The following is a 21,672-nucleotide window of genomic DNA, read 5'->3' as shown; positions in this document are numbered from 1 at the left end:
GCTTTGAATCTTGAATGAATCTTGAATCTTAAATCCATCTGTATATAGTGTTAGTTTACATCTAATGAATGAATATGCTATTTTTTGCACACTTAATGTAAATAATGTCCTACTTTAACATGTTGTTAGCTGTAGTTAGCCCTTCATATTGTATATTTCACTTATAGTCTTCAGATCTTTCACTGTCAATATGTATACATTTGACTTTTTTTTACTATTTTGACTTCTATATGTTTGTTTATTTTCAACTCTTTTTCATTTCCACAATGCCTTGTTGACATGCTGCTGTGATGAAAACATCAATAAAGTCAGTCTTATCTCACACACATGCAGGCCCAGTGTAATTATGTGGAGTGAGTGGTTAAAACAAGTGACCTGTTCTTTATTTATTTTTAATTTAACACAATTTTTCAACAATATTAGGCTTCTAAAAGGTGTATCAATCCCTGGCTGTTGGTCTTCGCAATAATATGCACGGTTAGTGTTAATAGAGATAAACTAATGGAGATAGACTTAGGGCGATAGAAAGCGAGAGCACCACCTGCTGGACTAAAGTATGCTAAGCAGCTACATTATGATATTATTGAAAGTGACTTTAAATCAATTAAATATATATAGATTCGTTTACATGACGGTAAACATATTATGATCAACACGTTTAAATTATTGTTATGCATATGCGAAGCAACATATTTGAGTGTGATAAACAATTAAAATGGGAGTTTTAGTTTGACCATTTAACATTATATCTTGTTATGTCTTTCAAAAACATACATTTTCAAAAATATCTGCGTGTTCATTTTAATGTAATTATAAAAGACAACAGTGGCAGAATAACGTAAAAATAAATTGACCGTCACTGGTTCGGTGATCGACTGTAACCCCTGGCTGTTCACGCGTGCTTCTATCTTTTAATCGATGATCGACTTTTTTTCTTAAAAGAACCAGAGAGATGGCGGACCGGACGCCTGGCGGCTCTCAGAAAGCCAGCGCTAAGGTGAATTTACACTATTACTAACAATAGCTAAGTCTCATCTCTTGTGGTGAAACCAATGCAAATAACGCCTTATTAACAATTACATAGTTGTATCCTACATGTTAGACTTAGAGTTTTACGTGTATGCAACGTTGGTTTATGCTAAAGCTAAAGCTAACATTTGACCACACTGGCTATTAAGCTAACGCTAGGCTACGTGATTTTAGCTAGTAGAACTAGTTGACCCAATATTGTGCCTATAGTTTACCAGCTGATACTCACACAGCTAATCACCATAACAACATGTGTTTGATATATGTATGCATTTATAATAATACCTTGAATGTTATGTTTTTGGACATCGGGCCTACATATGAAAGCTATCTCCTTGTAACAGTCAGTTGGCGCTGCATCTGATAGCAGCTTTTTTAAGGCCATAATGTTGTTTTTATTGTAGCTAACTCTTGATTAGTACTAACTATTAACTACATGCAACCTGTAGAGTAATCAGAATCACTTTATTCGAGGGAAAATGTACACCGTTACAGCAAGTAAAGAGCCATAGGTAGCTTAATATAGAGTAATACAGAGTAGCTTGGAAGGCCTTTGGCTAATATTGTTTTATTGTAGCTACCTCCTGATGTCTGGCTGCAAATTAGTACAAACTATTCAGGGGATGCAACATGCAGAAAGACGATTGAATGTTTATGCAATGACCTCTCACTACGAGTGGACACAGCCCACTTTACAGTGTTAATGGCTCTTACCTGTCAACATGATGAGCATCAGGCTTTTGTAATCATCTTAATAATAACACTACTAGTACCTAAGCAGCAGTGATCTACAGTGGTGTGAAGTAACTAAGTATATTTACTCAAATACTGCGCTTAAGTACAACTTTGAGGGACTTGTACTTTTCTTGAGTATTTACATTTGTTGCTACTTTGTACATTTAGTTACTTAGATGTGAAATGTAATCAAGTGTTGAATCAGACTGTAGTTCCACCTGGAGTGAATCCACCAGCTACCCTGCAGTCTACAAAGTACTTCAGACTAGCTGCACCTTCACCAGCTACCCTGCAGTCTACAAAGTACTTCAGACTAGCTGCACCTTCACCAGCTACCCTGCAGTCTACAAAGTACTTCAGACTAGCTGCACCTTCACCAGCTTTGAGAACACTTTCATGATCAATCATTATAAAACACATCATAGATATTATTCTGAAATGGACCAATCTGCACAACGACTACTTTCACTGTCTTTCACTATATTTAGATGAGAATACTTTTCTACTTTCACTTGAGGAACATTTTGAATGCAGGACTTTTACTGTGACAGAGTATTCCTACACTCTGGTACTTCTACTTTTACTCAAGTACAAGATCTGAGTACTTCTACTTTTACTCAAGAACAAGGTCTGAGTACTTCTACTTTGACTCAAGTACAACATCTGAGTACTTCTACTTTTACTCAAGTACAAGATCTGAGTACTTCTACTTTTACTCAAGTACAACATCTGAGTACTTCTACTTTTACTCAAATACAACATCTGAGTACTTCTACTTTTACTCAAGTACAATATCTGAGTACTTCTACTTTACTACAAGATCTGAGTACTTCTACTTTTACTCAAGTACAAGACCTAAGTACTTCTACTTTTACTCAAGTACAAGACCTGAGTACTTTTACTCAAGTACAATACCTAAGTACTTCTACTTTTACTCAAATACAAGACCTGAGTACTTCTACTTTTACTCAAGCACAATATCTGAGTACTTCTTCTTTTACTCAAGTACAAGACCTAAGTACTTCTACTTTTACTCAAGTACAAGACCTGAGTACTTCTACTTTTACTCAAGCACAAGATCTGAGTACTTCTTCTTTTACTCAAGTACAAGACCTAAGTACTTCTACTTTTACTCAAGTACAAGACCTGAGTACTTCTACTTTTATTCAAGCACAAGATCTGAGTACTTCTTCTTTTACTCAAGTACAAGACCTAAGTACTTCTACTTTTACTCAAGCACAAGATCTGAGTACTTCTTCTTTTACTCAAGTACAAGACCTAAGTACTTCTACTTTTACTCAAGTACAAGACCTAAGTACTTCTACTTTTACTCAAGTACAAGACCTAATTACTTCTACTTTTACTCAAGTACAAGACCTGAGTACTTCTACTTTTACTCAAGTACAAGACCTGAGTACTTCTACTTTTACTCCAGTACAAGATCTGAGTACTTTTACTCAAGTTCAAGATCTGAGTACTTCTTCCTCCTCTGATCATCTTAGTAATAACATTACTACTAAAATCAGTAGAGATCTGTTTGAATGTCACATGCAGCCTCATTGTTGTATTGCGTGGCTATGAATCCTTGTTTAAACCCAACCGTGCTTTGTTTACGTCGACAGGCGCTGCTGGAGAGCAAACTGAAGTCTTTCAGCATCGGCAAAATGGCAGTGGCGAAGCGGACCCTGAGCAAGAAGGAGCAAGATGAAATAAAGAAGAAGGTAAACTGATGGACCTGTAGTCGCTGGGTTCACATTGTGTTGAGATGTCACTCTATTGATTTACTTTGACACTTGGGCGTGTGTTCAGGAGGACGAGCGAGCGGCAGCAGAGATCTATGAGGAGTTCCTCGCTGCCTTTGAAGGAGGAGGAGACGGCAAAGTCAAGGCCTTTGTGCGTGGCGGGATTGCAAATGCAACAAAAGGTAAAACCCTTTCCATTATCTACGTTTCTTTTGCACTACTAAATACTGCTCGTGTTTGTACACTAATCAAATCAAATCAAGTTTTATTTATAGCACATTTATAAACGATGTGTGGTGGAGCCAAAGTGCTCAACATAAAATAAAATAGCCTACAGTAGAAACACTTTACAGCAAATACAACAACACAGATTGTTCAGAATATCAGTATGAGAAAAATGACACCCTCTGTCCTTAGACCCTCTGTCCTTAGACCCTCTGTCCGTAGACCCTCTGTCCTCAGACCCTCTGTCCTTAGACCCTCTGTCCTTAGACCCTCTGTCCTTAGACCCTCTGTCCTCAGACCCTCTGTCCTTAGACCCTCTGTCCTCAGACCCTCTGTCCTTAGACCCTCTGTCCTTAGACTCTCTGTCCTTAGACCCTCTGTCCGTAGACCCTCTGTCCTCAGACCCTCTGTCCTTAGAGGCTCTGTCCTTAGACCCTCTGTCCTTAGACCCTCTGTCCTCAGACCCTCTGTCCTCAGACCCTCTGTCCTCAGATCCTCTGTCCTCAGACCCTCTATCCTCAGACCCTCTGTCCTTAGACCCTCTGTCCTCAGACCCTCTGTCCTCAGACCCTCTGTCCTCAAACCCTCTGTCCTTAGTCCTCAGACCCTCTGTCCTCAGACCCTCTGTCCTCAGACCCTCTGTCCTTAGACCCTCTGTCCTCAGACCCTCTGTCCTCAGACCCTCTGTCCTCAGACCCTCTGTCCTCAAACCCTCTGTCCTTAGTCCTCAGACCCTCTGTCCTCAGACCCTCTGTCCTCAGACCCTCTGTCCTTAGACCCTCACATCGTACAAGGAAACACTTCCAGAGAAACCCCACAGTTTAAAGGGAACATGGAGAAACCTCAGGGAGAGCAGCAGAGGAGGGATCCCTCTCCCAGGACGGACAGACTGCAATAGATGCCGTGTGTGAATCGAGGAGATAATACATTTCACAGCATATAGACCGAATGTTAGGAAGTGCATGTGTCTGTAATGAGAAGATGAATCCACGAGGATGTCAGCTACAATCCTGTGGGAGCCATCAGGGAAGCAGCATGACGAGACCCAAGGCAGGACCGCAGAGACAGGTTCAGCCACGACCCGAAGTCCACGACTTAATCCAGAACTTTGGATGGAGGATCCAGGACACAGGACTACAGCAAGAGGATCAGCCTCGACTCCGGATCCCGGCGTAGATATAGATACAAGACAAGATGTGGCTGGGTTAATCGGAACAAGAGAAGACACAGACACAGACAGAGAGGGGAATGTCATTGGATAAAAGTTATTCTTGATAACCCTCTAGAAAGATCTCATGAACTTCCCCACTCAATCTATCAAGACCCGAGCAGTTCTATTAGAGGATAAGAAACAGAAAGAGGGAGCACAACACTAACTATGTGACCGTATGTTTCTTGTAATTGCTCTTTTTACTGTAACTCTGGTACAACAATTTCCTTCGGTATAAATAAAGTCCGATCTTATTTTATTATTCCCAAATCCATATCATAATCTGAGCTCAAGCACCGTTCCCAGCATCCTCCATCCATGGCTTGTGAAATGATGATGTTATCCGGCAGCGGCTCAGTCAGTAGGGGCGTGGACTGGGAGCCGTCGGGTCGCCGGTTCAAGTCCCCGAACAGACCTAAATATGGATTGTGGACTGCTACTTGGAGAGCTCCCAGTTCACCTCCTGCCCTGCCGTGGTGCCCTTGAGCACAGTTCTATTATTATTGTAGTGGATGAATAACACATGTGTTCACCTTTCAGAGGAGGCCGCTGCTGATGAGAAGAAAGGACGACTCTACAAGCCCAAGTCTCGTTTTGAGAACCAACCGACAAAAGGCTTCTTGCCTTTGGACACACCAGCTCAGTTTATACCAGTAGACAAAAGACAAGTAAGTACCGTCACCGTCAACAAGTGGAGTCTCCTGATGCTTTCTGACGCTTTCTGACTGTGCCGATTATTATTTTCCTCTAGGCTCTGAAGAAGGCGGCTGAAAAGGAGAAGAAGAAAAGCAACTTGGAGCTTTTTAAAGAAGAACTTAAGCAGTAAGTTGGATATGTTATTCAGCATATTTAACATATTGTTTAGGCTTGAGGTGTGGTTCCCTAAGTATTAACCAAGCCGGACTATTCCGGACTATTAAAGTGCGCCGGACTCTGAGGAAAATATTCGTTGTGGCCAAACAGCGGTACTACACTTCCGTACCAGTCGCTGGGCCCGGAAACACTTCTCCCCATTGACTTACATTGGGAAAGAGACGTCTGTAAATCGTTGGATACTTTTTTAAAACTAAATAAACTACTCAGTATGAACATTTTATAGCCCTTATTAAAAACATTCAGTCCTCAAAATGTGCTAATAACGTTATTCTGAGAGTCGGCATTATGAACGCGCATCCAACCCACGCGACCGCGCCGAGTTTACCTTTACCCATGGATGCACAATAAGAACAGATTATATGAATACTTTCGTGACGTTTCGCTCTCAAAAGTTGGGCCATTTTGTCTTCATGCTCCAATGAGCAACTCTCATAGGAATGAACGAAGCCCCGCCTCCCACGCTGTATCCAGTCCTTATTATACATCCATGGTATTAACTTTGTAAAGACTTGGCTTGTATGTAATTGTACTTCCTGTTGTTTCCCGCAGAATCCAGGAGGAACGGGATGAAAGACACAAGTTGAAAGGACGCGTCAGTCGCTTCGAACCTCTCGCGGGCGCTGAAGGTGGACGTGCTTCTGGTAAATAGATTTTAAAGCTGCCTGGATCATTTCCTTTCGCTTACTGAGATCGCGCCGTCCTGCACGCCTTACTCCATCTGACCACCCCTAGCCCCCACCCACCACCACCACCACCCTATATCCACCCTTTGCCCTGAAACAAAATTTAAACTGCGTTTCTGCTTCTGTTTTAGCGGATGGTTCTTCAAGAAGAAACCGTCCGTCAAGTGGTAATTTTGACTTGATATAGTGGCCGTGAATCTTCATCTTGCTTAGAAATATTTATCCTGTCCTCTCAGACGGCAGAAGGAAATCCTCTCTTTTCTGTTTCTGCAGTTCTGGATGATTGTGCGCCGGGATCACACGACGTCGGAGACCCGTCCACGACTAACCTGTACCTCGGAAACATCAACCCACAGGTAACTTCATATCCAAATTCGGCCGAGTCGCTCGTGGGTATCTTTAATTTATTTTCCATTTGCAACTTTGAAATACACAGAGTGCCAAAAACAGGGTACAGGAGAGTGCATTTACAGAACAAGACAACAGCCATAGTACGAAAACATTCATAATGACACACACAGTTGTAATATCACATTTAAAACGAACAAAAAAGAGACGAGTAATGAATAATTATTAGGGATGCTCCGATCGCCGGAATCAGTATCGGCCGATCCGACGGAGTGGGCGGGGCCTATGGGGATCTTCCATTTAAAGCAGGGGTGTTAAACTCAAGGCCCGGGGGCCAAATCCGGCCCGCGACTTCATTTCATGCGGCCCCTCAAGAGATTGCAAAGAAGATTATACGGTTACATGCCGATTTACAGAAGCACGTTGCCCATAAACTACATATCCCACAATGCATCTCACTTGACTTTTTTTCTCATAACAAGTTTTTTTCTCAGAATTTGACTTTTTTTCTTCAAAATATTAATTTTTTCTTAGAATTTGCCTTTTTCTCAGAATTATATTTTTTAAATCATTTTGTGACATTCTCAGTGAAGAGACGTGCAATGATTTGCCCCAGACTTCTGCTTTCAGACGTAGTTAATTATGAAGTTATTACCCTATCCGATAATAATCCAATGCAGAGGCAATGATGTCATATACATTATTTTATTTATATAAAATATATATATATATATTTTTTTTGATATATAGTCTTAAAGTTACAACCGGCCCTTTGAGTACAACCATAATGCTGATGTGGCCCGCGATGTAATTGAGTTTGACAACCCTGATTAAAGTGATGTTTAAAACTCAGTTAATGCTCATTCACTGGCGCTTCCACAAACAACAACCAACATAATTATTACATTCAAATGAAGTTATTATTCAAGTTAACATTCACTTTGGATATTAACACGGATAGACATATGTACAACTAGTTTAGCTTGTTCCAGAGGTAGATAAGATAGCTAGGTGTGTTAGGTCTAACTCTTAGTGTGTGTTTCTCCGCTCACCGGGCCGTCTCAGCGGGCGGAGCTGCAGGATTTCTGCTTCTCGTTGCATTCCGCTATTTTACTGTCTTTTTCGGACACCTTCAAATACAGCCAGACCGGTGAAGCGAGCTTGTTTTGCCGCGCACAGAGAAAAGTGTCATGTATTTTACGTCATCATTTTACCACATGGCAGATCGGCAGAGAGTGAGTATCGGCCGATATCGATCGGAGCATCCCTAGTAATTATGATGGAAATTAATAAGTAATAACAGATATTAATAAACGACATTTTCCAAACATACATCAGCCAATTCATCATAAACTAAATGCACATATAGTCCCTTAAAAAGATCGATGTACACGTTGGTCAAGGTTGTCTATAGAAAATCTGTTTTCTGCTCGTTTGTTTTTCGATAACAAATGTATTTCTTTAAGAAAAAATATATATATGTTAATAATTGAGTTTTTGGGAGAAGGGGTGGGATTAAATAAACTTCTTCCCACCCCTTTTCGGATGTGTAATGAAGTAGATTATTTGTTTGTATATAATTTAGAAGCAGTATATATACATTTGACACTGCTTACATTTTGTATTGTATAATAATTCTCATGTTAAATTTCTTTTTTTACACTTTTGAAATAAATCAAACTTCAAGCCGTGAAGCTGTGCAGATGTGTACGTGCAGGTATGAAGTCCTAATATTCTCCATGTTCGATGTCTTGATTCTCCAGATGAACGAGGAGATGCTGTGTCAGGAGTTTGGCCGCTATGGCCCGCTGGCCAGTGTGAAGATCATGTGGCCGAGGACGGACGAGGAGAGGGCTCGGGAGAGGAACTGTGGCTTCGTGGCGTTCATGAACAGGAGGGATGCCGAGCGAGCGCTCAAGAACCTCAATGGTGAGCGCAAACATGTATTTAAAGGGAAACCTCGAGAATCAGAAAACAAGTTCATATCCGTGATGAAAGATGGGGACATTTGGTAGATTATAGAACACAAAACACTTAATGACCGGATGTGAGCATTAATGTTGCATTGATTAGGTGTAAGCTATATCTTAGAAGTTAATGTACATTTTTGAGGTTGTTTTTTTTTCCTGATTTGTTGATTTTGTAGTTATTTTATGTATGCCTTGTAATCAAATCCTTTCTTAACACTAGAACCGCCAGAGATTTGTTATACCTAAAACCGCCACCGGGGTCAAATTGACCCAGCGTTAGAATGCATTGATTTTCAAGGTAAAAGTATTGCTTTAAAAAGAAAAATGGTCCTGTGGTATTGGTATTTTGACAAGCAATTTTGTTAAATTGTTTCGTTTATTAACGGAACAACAGAGCGTTTCGTGAGGCGGTTGTCGTTGTTGGGTGAAAATCAAACAGCTGTTTGCTGCTCTATCCATCTATCTCTCTCTCTCAATCTATAAGGAACCGCAGTAGACAAAAGGCGTTGCTATAGCAACACGTCATGTTTGTTTACACGCGAAATCAATAGCACGAAAAGGGGTGGGGTTCCGCTTGGCGGAAATAGGTATAAATGGCAATTTTTTTTGCCGATTTCTTCAATCTGACTTCATATTGACCATTTTTAAGAACATAGGGTGCTACATAACACACTTTCAGGAAAAGTCACGGACTGGGAGACTTTAATATGTTATTGAAAAAAAGTTACATACAATAAAAAACAGCTCTGGGTGAAATTGACCCGATTGGCGGTTCTAGTGTTAAATTGTTTTATAGTAAATATACAATACAGCTTGACACTTTGAAACCTCCAGACCAAAGTGCTGTAATAATAATAATAGATTTATTTTGTTAGCGCTTTCACAGGTGCTCAAAGACGCTTTACAGATATAGTGAAAAGAAAGGAACAACAAATACATATATAGTTAAAGTCAAATAATACAAAAACAATCACACATTACAAGCAGTGGTGCAGTCTCTGAGGGGTGCATCAGAAATACATAGAAAATACATAGAAATAAATAAAATGTGCGGCTTATGGCCTCGAAGATTTCCCCATTTGGAGTCCACAAGTCCCAAAAGTGTCCCGCAACAATAAACCATTTGTGACAGAGAGTTGCCCGGTCATAAACTGGTAACAACAACATACGGCTGAAGCAGCCCCTTCCTTCAGCGAGATAACGGACGTCCGGGTTGGTCGTAAACGTCAGAGGGCAAAAGGTAGATGTCTGTGAGAAGGATTCCCCAACAGTATCTAATGGCGCGTCAGACGGCAGAGACAGCTTTTACAGATCTCCGACATCACGTTGTTGTTTACGTCTGTGGCCATCTTTTTTACGGGCATCATGTTCTCGTCAGAATTGATATATTGATATTAGGGCTGTACCCGAATATTCGTTCGTTGGAGTACTATTCGGGTTTCAATTTCGTTGTTCGTTTTTATTTATTGAAATCTCCAATATCAACGTAGGAGCTTGTGCCTCTTCGGGGTGTGCTCACACTTAACCATAAACGTTATCGTTTACTTTCTCCGTCTTTATATGTAGATATTACTTTTTTCCGTTAATCTCCGTCACGTTGTTTCCATAGCAACAACAACTTCCTGTCAACAGCGCTACCTCTCCTTCAAAATAAAAGCATGTCCATAAATAGGAAGCCTAGCCAAATTACACTTAAGACATATACAACTGCAACGCAAGTAACAGACACAATGCAATATCCTTTTCAATTTCACAGAACACAAATTGGGTTACATTAACAAATAACTATAAACAACAATACTGTAGAATAACAAAATGAATGCCGTGAATACACCGAAATACACGTGTTGAAGCGGTTCGCTGCTGATTACTACTTTATTTTATTTATTTTATTTTATTTATTTTACACTAAACGTGCAGTAAAAAGAGCAATTAAATATCTACATAATTAATGTAAATATTGCCAGTAGTCGGTAGTGCAAAAATGCAGGATATTATTGTGCAAGAAATGGATGATTCAACATTAAATTGAATATGTAAAATCTCAAATTCAGCCGTTGTAACTCTTCTTTCTCCTCCCGTTCCTACAGGAAAGATGATAATGAACTTTGAGATGAAATTAGGATGGGGCAAAGGAGTGCCCATTCCCCCTCACCCCATCTACATCCCTCCGTCCATGATGGAGCACACCCTCCCCCCGCCTCCCTCCGGCCTCCCCTTCAACGCTCAGCCCCGCGAGAGGCTGAAGAACCCCAACGCCACACTCCTTCCTCCGCCCAAAAACAAGGAGGAGTTTGAGAAGGTAACTTGTCAGCCTGGGCTTTTATTCTCATGGGTTTATGGCAGTGTTTTGTTAAATCAGCCTTTTAGTAGTGAGCAGTCAGAGCAGGTTCTTAATGTAAGTATATGTGAATTAAAGTCGTTTTTACTATATGGGTCAATGACGTAGAAGAGCTTGTTTAAAAATACAAAAACTCAGAACATCTATTTACATTTAACCAACATGTTTTTGTTGCGTACACAAAAAAATATTTTTCGGTGCTTTAAGTATTTTTTTCACCTTAATTAATCGGATGTGCGCTTAGAAAAAAATGTGGTGCGACCATGATTTATCGTAAAAATAAATAATTTCTGCGACATTATTTTACAAGCTTCAACTCAAACGTGTTTTTAATAAAGTCTCTGTTTGATGTAAATATCAAAACAGCGCTTTGTAATGTTCTAAAGGACTTAAATAACATTTAAAACATCATGTTAAATAAGTCGGAACCCTGATTTTATTAGAATTTAAGGTATTTTTATATAGAGAGGCGAAGAAGTCCCGCCCATCTACTTCCGACCCATGGGACCTCGGAAAGGGAGGGACTTCTTCGCCTCTGAGTTTTCGAAACGGCATTCAAGACCGTCAGTCGCACCACAATATATTTTAGACACTTTGATTAACAAAAGAAAATATAAATATTGTGTGTACATACATTTGAAAGACGCTACTATAATATAGTTAACATGATTTCAAGATTATTTTTGACGCTTGGAAAGAAAACCGGTGCCACGACATTGACCCATATATGAAAGTGTGGGAGTAATGAAATGTTAGCGTGTGGAGATGATTAGATGATTGCAATGAAGTCAAACACTGACAGCAGTGAAGGAAAGCAGTTGTTGTCTGTTTGCACTTTAAATACATTTTTTATATTTTTCACCTGTTGCCTTTTTAACAATACTCACATTCTATGTTTATTATCTGATGTGACTTCATATACAGACTCTGTCGCAAGCCATAGTCAAAGTGGTTATCCCAACAGAAAGGTACATGTTTTTCTTTTTTTTAAATTGGTGTACAAACTTAAACAAAAAAAACATCCCATAATGAAGCTCAAGCTTGATCTGTTGATCCTCACATGCTACAGGGGGCCGGGCCGTGCGGGTGAGCAACGGTTGGAGTTATTGTCATTTTCATTAGTGGATAGAATAACACCGACTCTCATCGCTCATATTTCATTTTGAACAGAGGTGGGACGTGACTACTTTTACTCAAATGCTTAACGACAATTTTGAGGTACTTTACTTGAGTATTTCCATTTTATGCGACTTTGTACTTTTACTCCACTACATACCTTTAGTCACTTCACAGATGAATGATGTGAAATATAATCAAGTGTTGAATCAGACTTTAGTTCCACCTGGAGTAAATCCACCAGCTACCCTGCAGTCTACAAAGTACTTCAGACTAGCTGCTCCTTCACCAGCTTTGAGAACACTTTCATGATCAATCATTATAAAACATATCATATATATTATTCTGAAATGGACCAATCTGCACAACGACTACTTTTACTGTCTTTCACTATATTTAGATGAGAATACTTTCTACTTTCACTTGAGGAACATTTTGAATGCTGGACTTTTACTGTAACAGAGTATTCCTACACTCTGGTACTTCTACTTTTACTCAACTACTGTACAAGATCAGAGTACTTCTACTATTACTCAAGTACAAGATCTGAGTACTTCTACTTTTACTCAAGAACAAGATCTGAGTACTTCTACTTTTACTCAAGAACAAGATCTGAGTACTTCTACTTTTACTGTAACAGAGTATTCCTACACTCTGGCTAGGGCTGCTCAATTAGTCGTATTTTAATCGCAATTACGATTTTGGCTTGCAACGATTATGAAAACAACATCGAAATAAAACGATTATTTATTTTATTTTATTTATTTTTTATTGGTTTTTCAGTTAAATTATACTTAAAGTTCAAGGTAATCAACCGTTAAAAACATACTGTTCAAATTTGTTTTTCAATAAATGGGTGTTTTCAAAGTCAATGGATAATCATTTTTTTTGATAATCTTGATTCAAGATAATGATTTTTGCCATAAACGAGCAGCCCTAACTCTGGTACTTCTACTTTTACTCAAGTACAATATCTGGGTACTTCTACTTTTACTCAAGTACAAGATCTGGGTACTTCTACTTTTACTCAAGTACAAGATCTGAGTACTTTTATTTTAACTTAAGTACAAGATCTGATTACTTCTACTTTAACTCAAGTACAATATCTGAGTACTTCTACTTTAACTCAAGTACAATATATGAGTACTTCTACTTTTACTCAAGTACAATATCTGAGTACTTCTACTTTAACTTAAGTACAATATCTGAGTACTTCTACTTTTACTCAAGTACAATATCTGAGTACTTCTACTTTTACTCAAGTACAAGATCTGAGTACTTCTACTTTTACTCAAGAACAATATCTGAGTACTTTTACTCAAGTACAAGATCTGAGTACTTCTACTTTTACTGAAGATCTGAGTACTTCTACTTTTACTCAAGTACAAGATCTGAGTACTTCTACTTTTACTCCAGTACAAGATCCGAGTACTTCTACTTTAACTTAAGTACAATATCTGAGTACTTCTACTTTTACTCAAGTACAATATCTGAGTACTTCTAATTTTACTCAAGTACAAGATCTGAGTACTTCTACTTTTACTCAAGAACAAGATCTGAGTACTTCTACTTTTACTCAAGAACAATATCTGAGTACTTTTACTCAAGTACAAGATCTGAGTACTTCTACTTTTACTGAAGATCTGAGTACTTCTACTTTTACTCAAGTACAAGATCTGAGTACTTCTACTTTTACTCCAGTACAAGATCCGAGTACTTCTACTTTAACTCAAGTACAAGATCTGAGTACTTTTACTCAAGTACAAGAGAAGTAAGCTAAGCATCTTTGAGTTCCAGAAAAGCGCTATATAAATAATTTATTATTAAGATCTGAGTACTTCTACTTTTACTCAAGTACAAGACATGAGTACTTCTACTTTTACTCAAGTACAAGACATGAGTACTTCTCCCACCTCTGCTTTGTCAACATGTAGTAAAATCATCCTAGTGCTCTTCAAACGAGCGGCATCATCATGACCTTTCTCCATACTTCCCCATCGTGTTGTTTTTTAACATTAGTGACACACAGTCAGCTGACCGTAGATCTGTAGTGATGACACCCTGCTCTCGGCCATTGCTCCCTCCCACCGTCTCCCCCCTTTGGCCTCTGTCTTTATTCGGGAGCTCAGTAAATCTGGCCCCTCCCCCTCTGCCATTCAAATCCAAAACCCACCACTATTAGTCTCTATATGACCTTTGACATTGGCCTTGGTGAGCAGCACAAGTTGAACTGTCTGCAGCAGCGAGGGACCTGAAAAGCATCATGGGATGGATTGGGAAAGTATACTGAATTTTACAACCCCCCCGCCATTGGTATGATCGGCTCCAATACAAGTAAATGTGATCTGTGTTGTCAAATGAAAGACATCCTTTTGTCTTGTTGGCCACTTTAGGTTAATTGTATGCAGCCTGCACCATGTATCTCACAAAGCGATCTGATTGGCCATTAGCAGATCTCATTTTTAAGATATTCACGCCAACAGTCCTGTACTGCTTTGGTTCTTCCTCACTTCACATTAGTCAGGGCATTAGTGGGAACTGAAAGGCGCTACGTCTCTCCTACTTTCCCAAGCTCACCTGTCGCACATTCTAAAAGAAGGGTCCAGGCAGTGCAACGTACTTTAAAACCTGCTGCACTGAAGCTCTTAAAAACACATACATATGAAATGTTAGATTGAATGCACATATTGTTAATTGAAATGATAGTTTTACTTAAAGTTTTTTTTGCAGCATTTATTCACTTTTGATTCATACATAGGCTCAGTCACAGTTGCATTTAATTTGTGCGTGGTCACGTGACACCTTTTGACAGTTGTTTTAACTAAGATAAGGCTTCACAGTCAATTATAACTTATATATATATTAGATATATATTAGTGTTTTAGTGGCATCTTAACCCCAAAACGCATTAAAACAAGTTAAATGGTGGCGGTTAATATCTGCAGTTACACCGTGCTAAATGTAGCGTTGTTTCTGCGTATAGTCGACTGTTCCTGTGTCCGTCCACCTCGCACACTTTAAAGCTACACAGACAGGCTTGCTGTAGTGTTCAAGAGTCAGGCCAGGCTGAATCCGTGTGCTTTAACTGTGTTTTTCTTGTAGGAATTTGCTCTCTCTCATCCACCGAATGATCGAGTTTGTGGTGCGTGAAGGCCCAATGTTTGAAGCCATGATCATGAACAGAGAAATCAACAACCCCATGTACAGGTAAGCCGTCGTGCACGTCAGCAGAGAGGCGAAGTCCCGCCCGTCTACTTCCAACCCATCGGACCTTATTTCGGAAAAAGTCTGTATTGAAGTCGATGGAGAGAGAAAGCGTATCTTTCTATCCCGTTTTAATTGTGCCACGAATTCCACACACGATGTTTATCAATCTTAAATAATAATTTCCATGATTTTTTGACTTGCAAAATTATCTTTTAAATTGACAAACATCATGTGTGTAATTCGTGGCACAATTGAAACGGGATGGAAAGATAATCTTTCTCTCTCCATCGACTTCAATACATACTTTTTCTGAAACAAGGTCCCATGGAGGAAAGGGAGGGACTTTCTGTCACGGCCCGTCCACACCACAGCTTCAAAAACGGTTTCCAACGCGCATTCACTTTGAATGGGGTGATGTCACTTTCGCCGAAGTGCATTGTGGGAAGCAGAGCGGAGCTTTCCTGGAGTTCCAGGCTGCAAAAGTTGAGTAATGTTCAACTTTTGCAGCTTCTGAAGCTTACGGTGGAAGCGTCAGCCAATCAAATCATACGCCAGTACAAGCTCTAGCCCAGTGTTTCTCAAACTTTTTCATACCAAGGACACTTAACCAATAAAAAAAACACTCGCGGACCACCTAACTCCACAAATATCTAAAAATACATCGTTTTTTTTGCAATCGAAAGTGAAACTTAAGCTCCCTCCATTGCGGAGATATTCCCGTGAGAGTGCGGAAAACTTTAATTAATTAATTAATTTCAAATGTGAAATTTTACCAATATACTCACGGACCACTAGGGGGTGCTCACGGACCACCAGTGGAACACACTTTGAGAAGCACTGCTCTAGCCAATCAAACCGCTGCTTGTGTGTCCGGGGCGGGAGATTCATGCGATTGGTTGTTGGTGGAGCTTCAGACACGCCCAGCTCCAAGCTTTTTGTGAAGCTGTCGTGTGGACGGGCCGTTGGGGTTACATTTGATAATTTTACCCTTTTTCTGACGTTTGTGTTTCCTCTCCAGGTTTCTATTTGAGAACCAAAGCCCAGCACACGTATACTACCGGTGGAAGATCTACACCATACTACAGGTGAGATTTCTAATTAAAATAGCTATGAATTCAGCATTAATTCTTTCTTTTATTTATTTGATTTGTTATATACTGCATTGTCTTGTTTATGTTTCTTATGCTGGTGTTAGGTATTGTGTATCTTGTTTTTACGTGTTTGTACGGCGACCTTGAGAGCCTTGAAAGGCGCCTATATAAAATAAATGTATTATTATTAAGTGTGTGTATCTTGTAACCGTTCATTATGACCTGCTCAGGGTGAAGCGCCAGTCAAATGGAAAACGGAGGACTTTAGGATGTTTAAGAACGGCTCCTTGTGGCACCCGCCTCCTCTGAACCCGTACCTTCACGGTCCGTATGATGACGGGGAGGAAGAGGAGGTCGAGGAGGAGGCCGGCAAGAAAGGCTGTTTGAAAGAAGAGTAAGACCATTTCCTTATGCTGTTATTTAAAATGGGGTTTTACGCGTCCGTGTGTTTACGCTCTCCTCTCTGCAGCGAGCGGGACAAACTGGAGGAGATGCTGCGAGGGATGAGTCCCAGGAGAGGAGACATCGCGGAGGCCATGTTGTTTTGTCTGAGCCACGCAGAAGCAGCCGAGGAGATCGTGGAGTGCGTCACCGAGTCTCTCTCCATCCTCAAAACGCCTCTGCCCAAGAAGGCAAGACGCAGCCTCTTCACGTGAAACACTGTGGTCAAAATGATGATTTTAAATATAATAATTCCTATTGTTCTCCTCACGTTTCAGATCGCACGGTTATACCTAGTGTCTGATGTGCTGTACAACTCCTCGGCCAAAGTGTCCAACGCGTCTTACTACAGAAAATAGTACGTTAAATCAGCTTTTTGTGCTTTATTACGAGATTGGAATACCCGACTCATCTGCTTTCAATTCGTGTCTTCAACAGTTTTGAGGCAAAGCTCTCGCAGATATTTGCAGACCTCAACGCGACGTACAAAGCGATTCAGGGACACCTTCAGAGCGAGAACTTCAAGGTACAAAACCGCACGACGTCTACACAACACACTTCACAGATGGTCTCTTACACACTAAACTCTCCTGGTCTGTTTTACTCCGTGTGTGCAGCAACGCGTCATGGCGTGTTTCCGCGCCTGGGAGGACTGGGCCGTGTACCCCGACCCGTTCCTCATCAAGCTGCAGAACATCTTCCTCGGGCTGGTTAACATCGCAGCCGTGGAGAAGGAAGTCCCCGTCCTCATCGTGGAGGTAAACACTCGCTTCCAGCTGATCTTAAAAAGTGCACACATGGATATTGAGCGACCAGTCTTGTCGACATAACATTTACATAGTGTAACCAAAAACACGTACAAATGTAAAAAGCAAGTAGCATTATTATTATTTATTGAACCCCTGACCCGGTTTGTCCCAGGCGGAGCCGGCAGAGGACATCGACGGCGCTCCCATAGGGGAGTATGCCGATGTGGGTCTGATGGAGGACGTGGACGGCGTCCCGATCGACGGCGGACACATCGACGGGGCTCCGATCGACGGAGCGCCGCTGGACGACCTGGACGGTGTCCCCATAAAACCCATGGAGGAAGACATCGATGGGATACCTTGTGAGTATTTTTTTAAATACTTTATTTAGAATTTTTCCTTTTAGATACGGCAGTGGCTTTTTAACCGTATCCATACATGAGCCACTGAGGGGTGGGAGCGGGAGAACTAACTTTGGACACGTGTTCCAGATGACAAAACATATATATACGAGTGTATATCTTTGAATCCATTTATCTTGTGAATACTCCATCTTGTGGAGAAAGTTGGAACTGCATCTTTAAAGGTCCCATGTCATGGCCATTTCTACTGATCATAATTCCATTGTTGAGGTCTACTAGAATAGTCCTAAACGGCTTGTTGGAGCTCCTGCCCCCCCCCCTGTGAGCCCAGTGGCCGTCTGCGAGACAGCGAAACCAGCCTGAAACACACACACACACCCGCAGCCTCGCCGCGTCCCACCGTCTCAGGGAGGAGAAATCGGCGGAGCTGCAGCTGAGAAAAGATTGTGTGTGTGTGTGTGTGAGGATGTGTTAAACGTGCAGATGAAATACAAACAGACACATGCATTATGGCTCCAACAGTCACCCGAAACCTTTCCATGGCGTGCAAGAGGGGGAAGCCGGGTATTAATTACTATTTGAACATGTTTTTCACAGGAGTCTCCATGAACACATCTGAGCAAAGAGTAATAAAAGAAAATGGACAATTCCTGAGAATAGTCTAAAGCTGCCAGTCGACAGCATCGTAGACATAACAAAAAGGCCACGGGTAACCCACTACCAACACAAATAACTGGGGATGGAACATCAGAGAAATAAGAGTTACGCAGTCTTTACGGAGGAAGTCAAATACAAGCAGCAGCAGATGAATGATACGGCGTCCACACCTCAATGAAGCACTGCTGTGGGATTGGCTCCGTCCTAATGGTGTGTTCCGCATGTTCGACCGGATGCAGCTCTCGCAGTGACTTAATATCGTGTTTTGTTTTTTACAGTGGATCCATCAAAGGAGGCGACTTTCAAGGTAGCACCGTCGAAATGGGAAGCGGTGGATGAAGCCGAGTTAGAAGCTCAAGGTGAGAGTACTCGTGTTTACTTGACTTTAGTACGTACCTGATATCTGTCTCTTGTTCTGACGAGTGCATACTTTGTCTTTCTTTGCTCCTTAGCTGTGACGACTTCCAAATGGGAGGTTTTTGAGCAGCCGGAAGAATCCAAAAAGTGAGTCTTGCGCGTGCGTGCTACCTTTTGAGTATTATTGCAAATCAAAAGTACACATTTTAATCTCATTTATGAACCGTTTCCACCTCTGCAGGAACGATCATGACAGTGATGACGAGGACAGGAGCCCCCGCTCAGAGGACAACGGGACCTACTGCAACCCCTCCAGAGACGAGTCTGATGTGAAAGCCAAGATGTCTGAAATGAACGAGGAGAAGCGCACCAAGCTCCGAGAGATAGAGGTACTTTATCGCTCACGCCAAGTGCTTTGAAGGCATATGACACGACGTAAATATCTTCATTGTCTCACAGGTTAAAGTCATGAAGTTCCAAGATGAGCTGGAGTCTGGGAAAAGACCCAAGAAGACGGGGCAGAGCATTCAGGAGCAGGTGGAGCACTACAGGGACAAACTACTACAGAAGGTACGGCGCACACCCTCTGGATGTTCAGTCGAATGCAAGAGTCTGAAACTAAAGTCTAAAACTACGGCCGTTGTTGCAGGAAAAGGAAAAGGAGAAACTCGAACGGGAGAAAGAGCGGGAGAGGAAAGAGAAGGAGAAAGCTGAGGCCCGGTTGAAAGAGTTAAAGAAGGAGAAGGAGGACACGCCCACCAGGAAGGAGAGGTGAGATTTCTTTAAAGAGAGACAGACACTTCCTTTAAAAGATAACAGGCCTGAATAATCAAAGTGTACATAGTGTTTGTCCCGTGAAGCCCCATGGCGACATCTAGCAAGAAGCGGCGTCTGAGGGCTTCTTAACATTTAACAAACTATGAACGTGTCATACCCACTTAACGGGAAGAAGCTCAGCTTTCAGACAATATTAACCATTTTTAGCCAAACGAAACACAAGGCTCTGAATTAGCCCTGAGCGAACGCACGGTAAAATACCCTTATTACTTATCGTATCTGCACAAACAAGATGTCGATTAGCAAGCTGAGGTTCCACAGATTCCAGACATGTAAGTATCATCACTGAGCGATCGGCGAAACGACAACAACGGTAGCTTTACGGGACCAAATCGGCTAAAAACGTCTTACCGTTGCTGTTTCTGATCAAAAGTTGTGTTCAATGGCAATAAAACGATAAACACGCAGCTGCAGGTCAATCCAATGATTCCTGATAATCCATCTTCATGTCAATAATGGAGTTTTCATATTAGCTGCTACGATAGCTACGAGAGTGTATGACCGCTTCCTGTTCCGGGGCATTCTGGCATCACTCATTCACCAATGGGTAATGTTGGATTTTAGGAACTTCCCCTCGATGCCATTGGCTCTAACGGTTAAACCGAGGGGTTCCAGAGATATGGAAATGACCCCAGAAGTGTTTTTTTCTTTCTAAACCTCTCTAAAAAAAAAACTTCACTTGTTTTGCATCAGTCTTGATACAGGGTACTTCTTATATGTTCTAGTGTGGATTCCTAAAGCTTTTAGTCTACCATCCCATCATCATCATGTTCACTATAAGTAATAGTTGGATGGAGGACACTATAATTGACATGTTCAATCTGAATTTACTTTAAAATAAAAACATCTATATTGATTCTGACTCACAGGTTTATCTTTGCTTTGAGGAGAAAGTGTAGTTCTCCTTCCTAACCCTTTATCTCTGGTTGATAGGAAGCGTCGCCACAGTGGTTCGCCCAGTCCGACGCGGAACAGCAGACGAGGTCGATCAGCTTCTCCCCGTTCGGAGCGATCGGAGCGCTCGTACTCTAAAGACACGTCGTCCCGGTCCACCCATAAAGACTCGCCGCGATCCAGCATCAAGAAGTCCACGAAGAGGTGAGAGGCGGTTTGTTGTCTTAACGCAGTGTTTGGTACAAGTTCAACTCTAATCCTAGTCCTGTTGGTCCCACTAGATCTCCCTCACCTCGCACACCCAAGCGATCCAGACGGTCGCGCTCAAAGACGCCCAAAAAGTCCACCAAGAAGTCCCGCTCCAAATCTAGGTCCCCTCATCGGTCCCACAAAAAAGCGAAGAAAAGCAAACACTGACGTCTCCAAACCAGCCGTGTTGTATAAAAGATTGACTGGATTTGCTGCATGGGTTTCCATCTGGTGTACGAAGGGATGGGGCCATTGTTTTATATTGTACAAAAAAAATAATGTGCTTTTGTGTCCTGATTTCCGCCCCCCCCCCCAATCACCTCCCGATGGAATGATCCACGTGATGACAATAAGTCATGCTGTCATTTTCTGTTTTTGTAGTTCACAATAAAAAGGATTCCTAATAAACTGCTGTCTTTTTTAAATCCCGTGTCGGTGGTTCTGTCTCTCTCTTCTCCAGCGAAACCTGGCCCCTATTTACCAAATTGCTTCTTTGGAAATGAAACAAGGTAGGGGTCTTTCCAAAGGTATCAGGCTCGGTCTTGGATCCGGC

The 21,672-nt window shown here is 41.3% G+C and overlaps 1 protein-coding gene across 3 annotated transcripts; it reads left to right on the top strand.

The window, feature by feature from the left end:
- The first annotated feature begins 922 nt into the window (after window positions 1–922).
- On the top strand, window positions 923–21,544 carry u2surp (U2 snRNP-associated SURP domain containing). 3 transcript variants are annotated; one of them, XM_034079919.1, is made up of 26 exons: window positions 923–997; window positions 3,387–3,485; window positions 3,574–3,688; window positions 5,482–5,609; window positions 5,693–5,763; window positions 6,367–6,458; window positions 6,632–6,667; window positions 6,774–6,856; window positions 8,612–8,777; window positions 10,909–11,120; window positions 12,084–12,127; window positions 15,378–15,482; window positions 16,501–16,567; window positions 16,804–16,967; window positions 17,043–17,205; window positions 17,293–17,372; window positions 17,453–17,540; window positions 17,632–17,772; window positions 17,936–18,125; window positions 19,061–19,141; window positions 19,235–19,286; window positions 19,381–19,528; window positions 19,599–19,709; window positions 19,789–19,910; window positions 20,910–21,074; window positions 21,152–21,544. In XM_034079919.1, exons 1-26 carry the CDS (start codon window positions 953–955, stop codon window positions 21,285–21,287), a joined length of 2,904 nt encoding a protein of 967 aa, XP_033935810.1. In that variant the 5' UTR covers window positions 923–952; the 3' UTR covers window positions 21,288–21,544. The 3 variants fall into 3 exon arrangements, with proteins under 3 accessions (XP_033935810.1, XP_033935811.1, XP_033935812.1); XM_034079920.1 differs by lacking the exon at window positions 6,632–6,667; XM_034079921.2 differs by lacking the exons at window positions 923–997; window positions 3,387–3,485; window positions 3,574–3,688; ... (5 more) ...; window positions 8,612–8,777; window positions 12,084–12,127 and having other exon boundaries at window positions 11,048–11,120.
- Window positions 21,545–21,672: the final 128 nt, after the last annotated feature.

Source organism: Pseudochaenichthys georgianus, unplaced genomic scaffold, assembly GCF_902827115.2.
Source record: "Pseudochaenichthys georgianus unplaced genomic scaffold, fPseGeo1.2 scaffold_771_arrow_ctg1, whole genome shotgun sequence".
In the NCBI taxonomy this organism is placed as follows: Eukaryota; Metazoa; Chordata; class Actinopteri; order Perciformes; family Channichthyidae; genus Pseudochaenichthys; species Pseudochaenichthys georgianus.
This window is presented reverse-complemented; position numbering and strand designations above follow the sequence as displayed.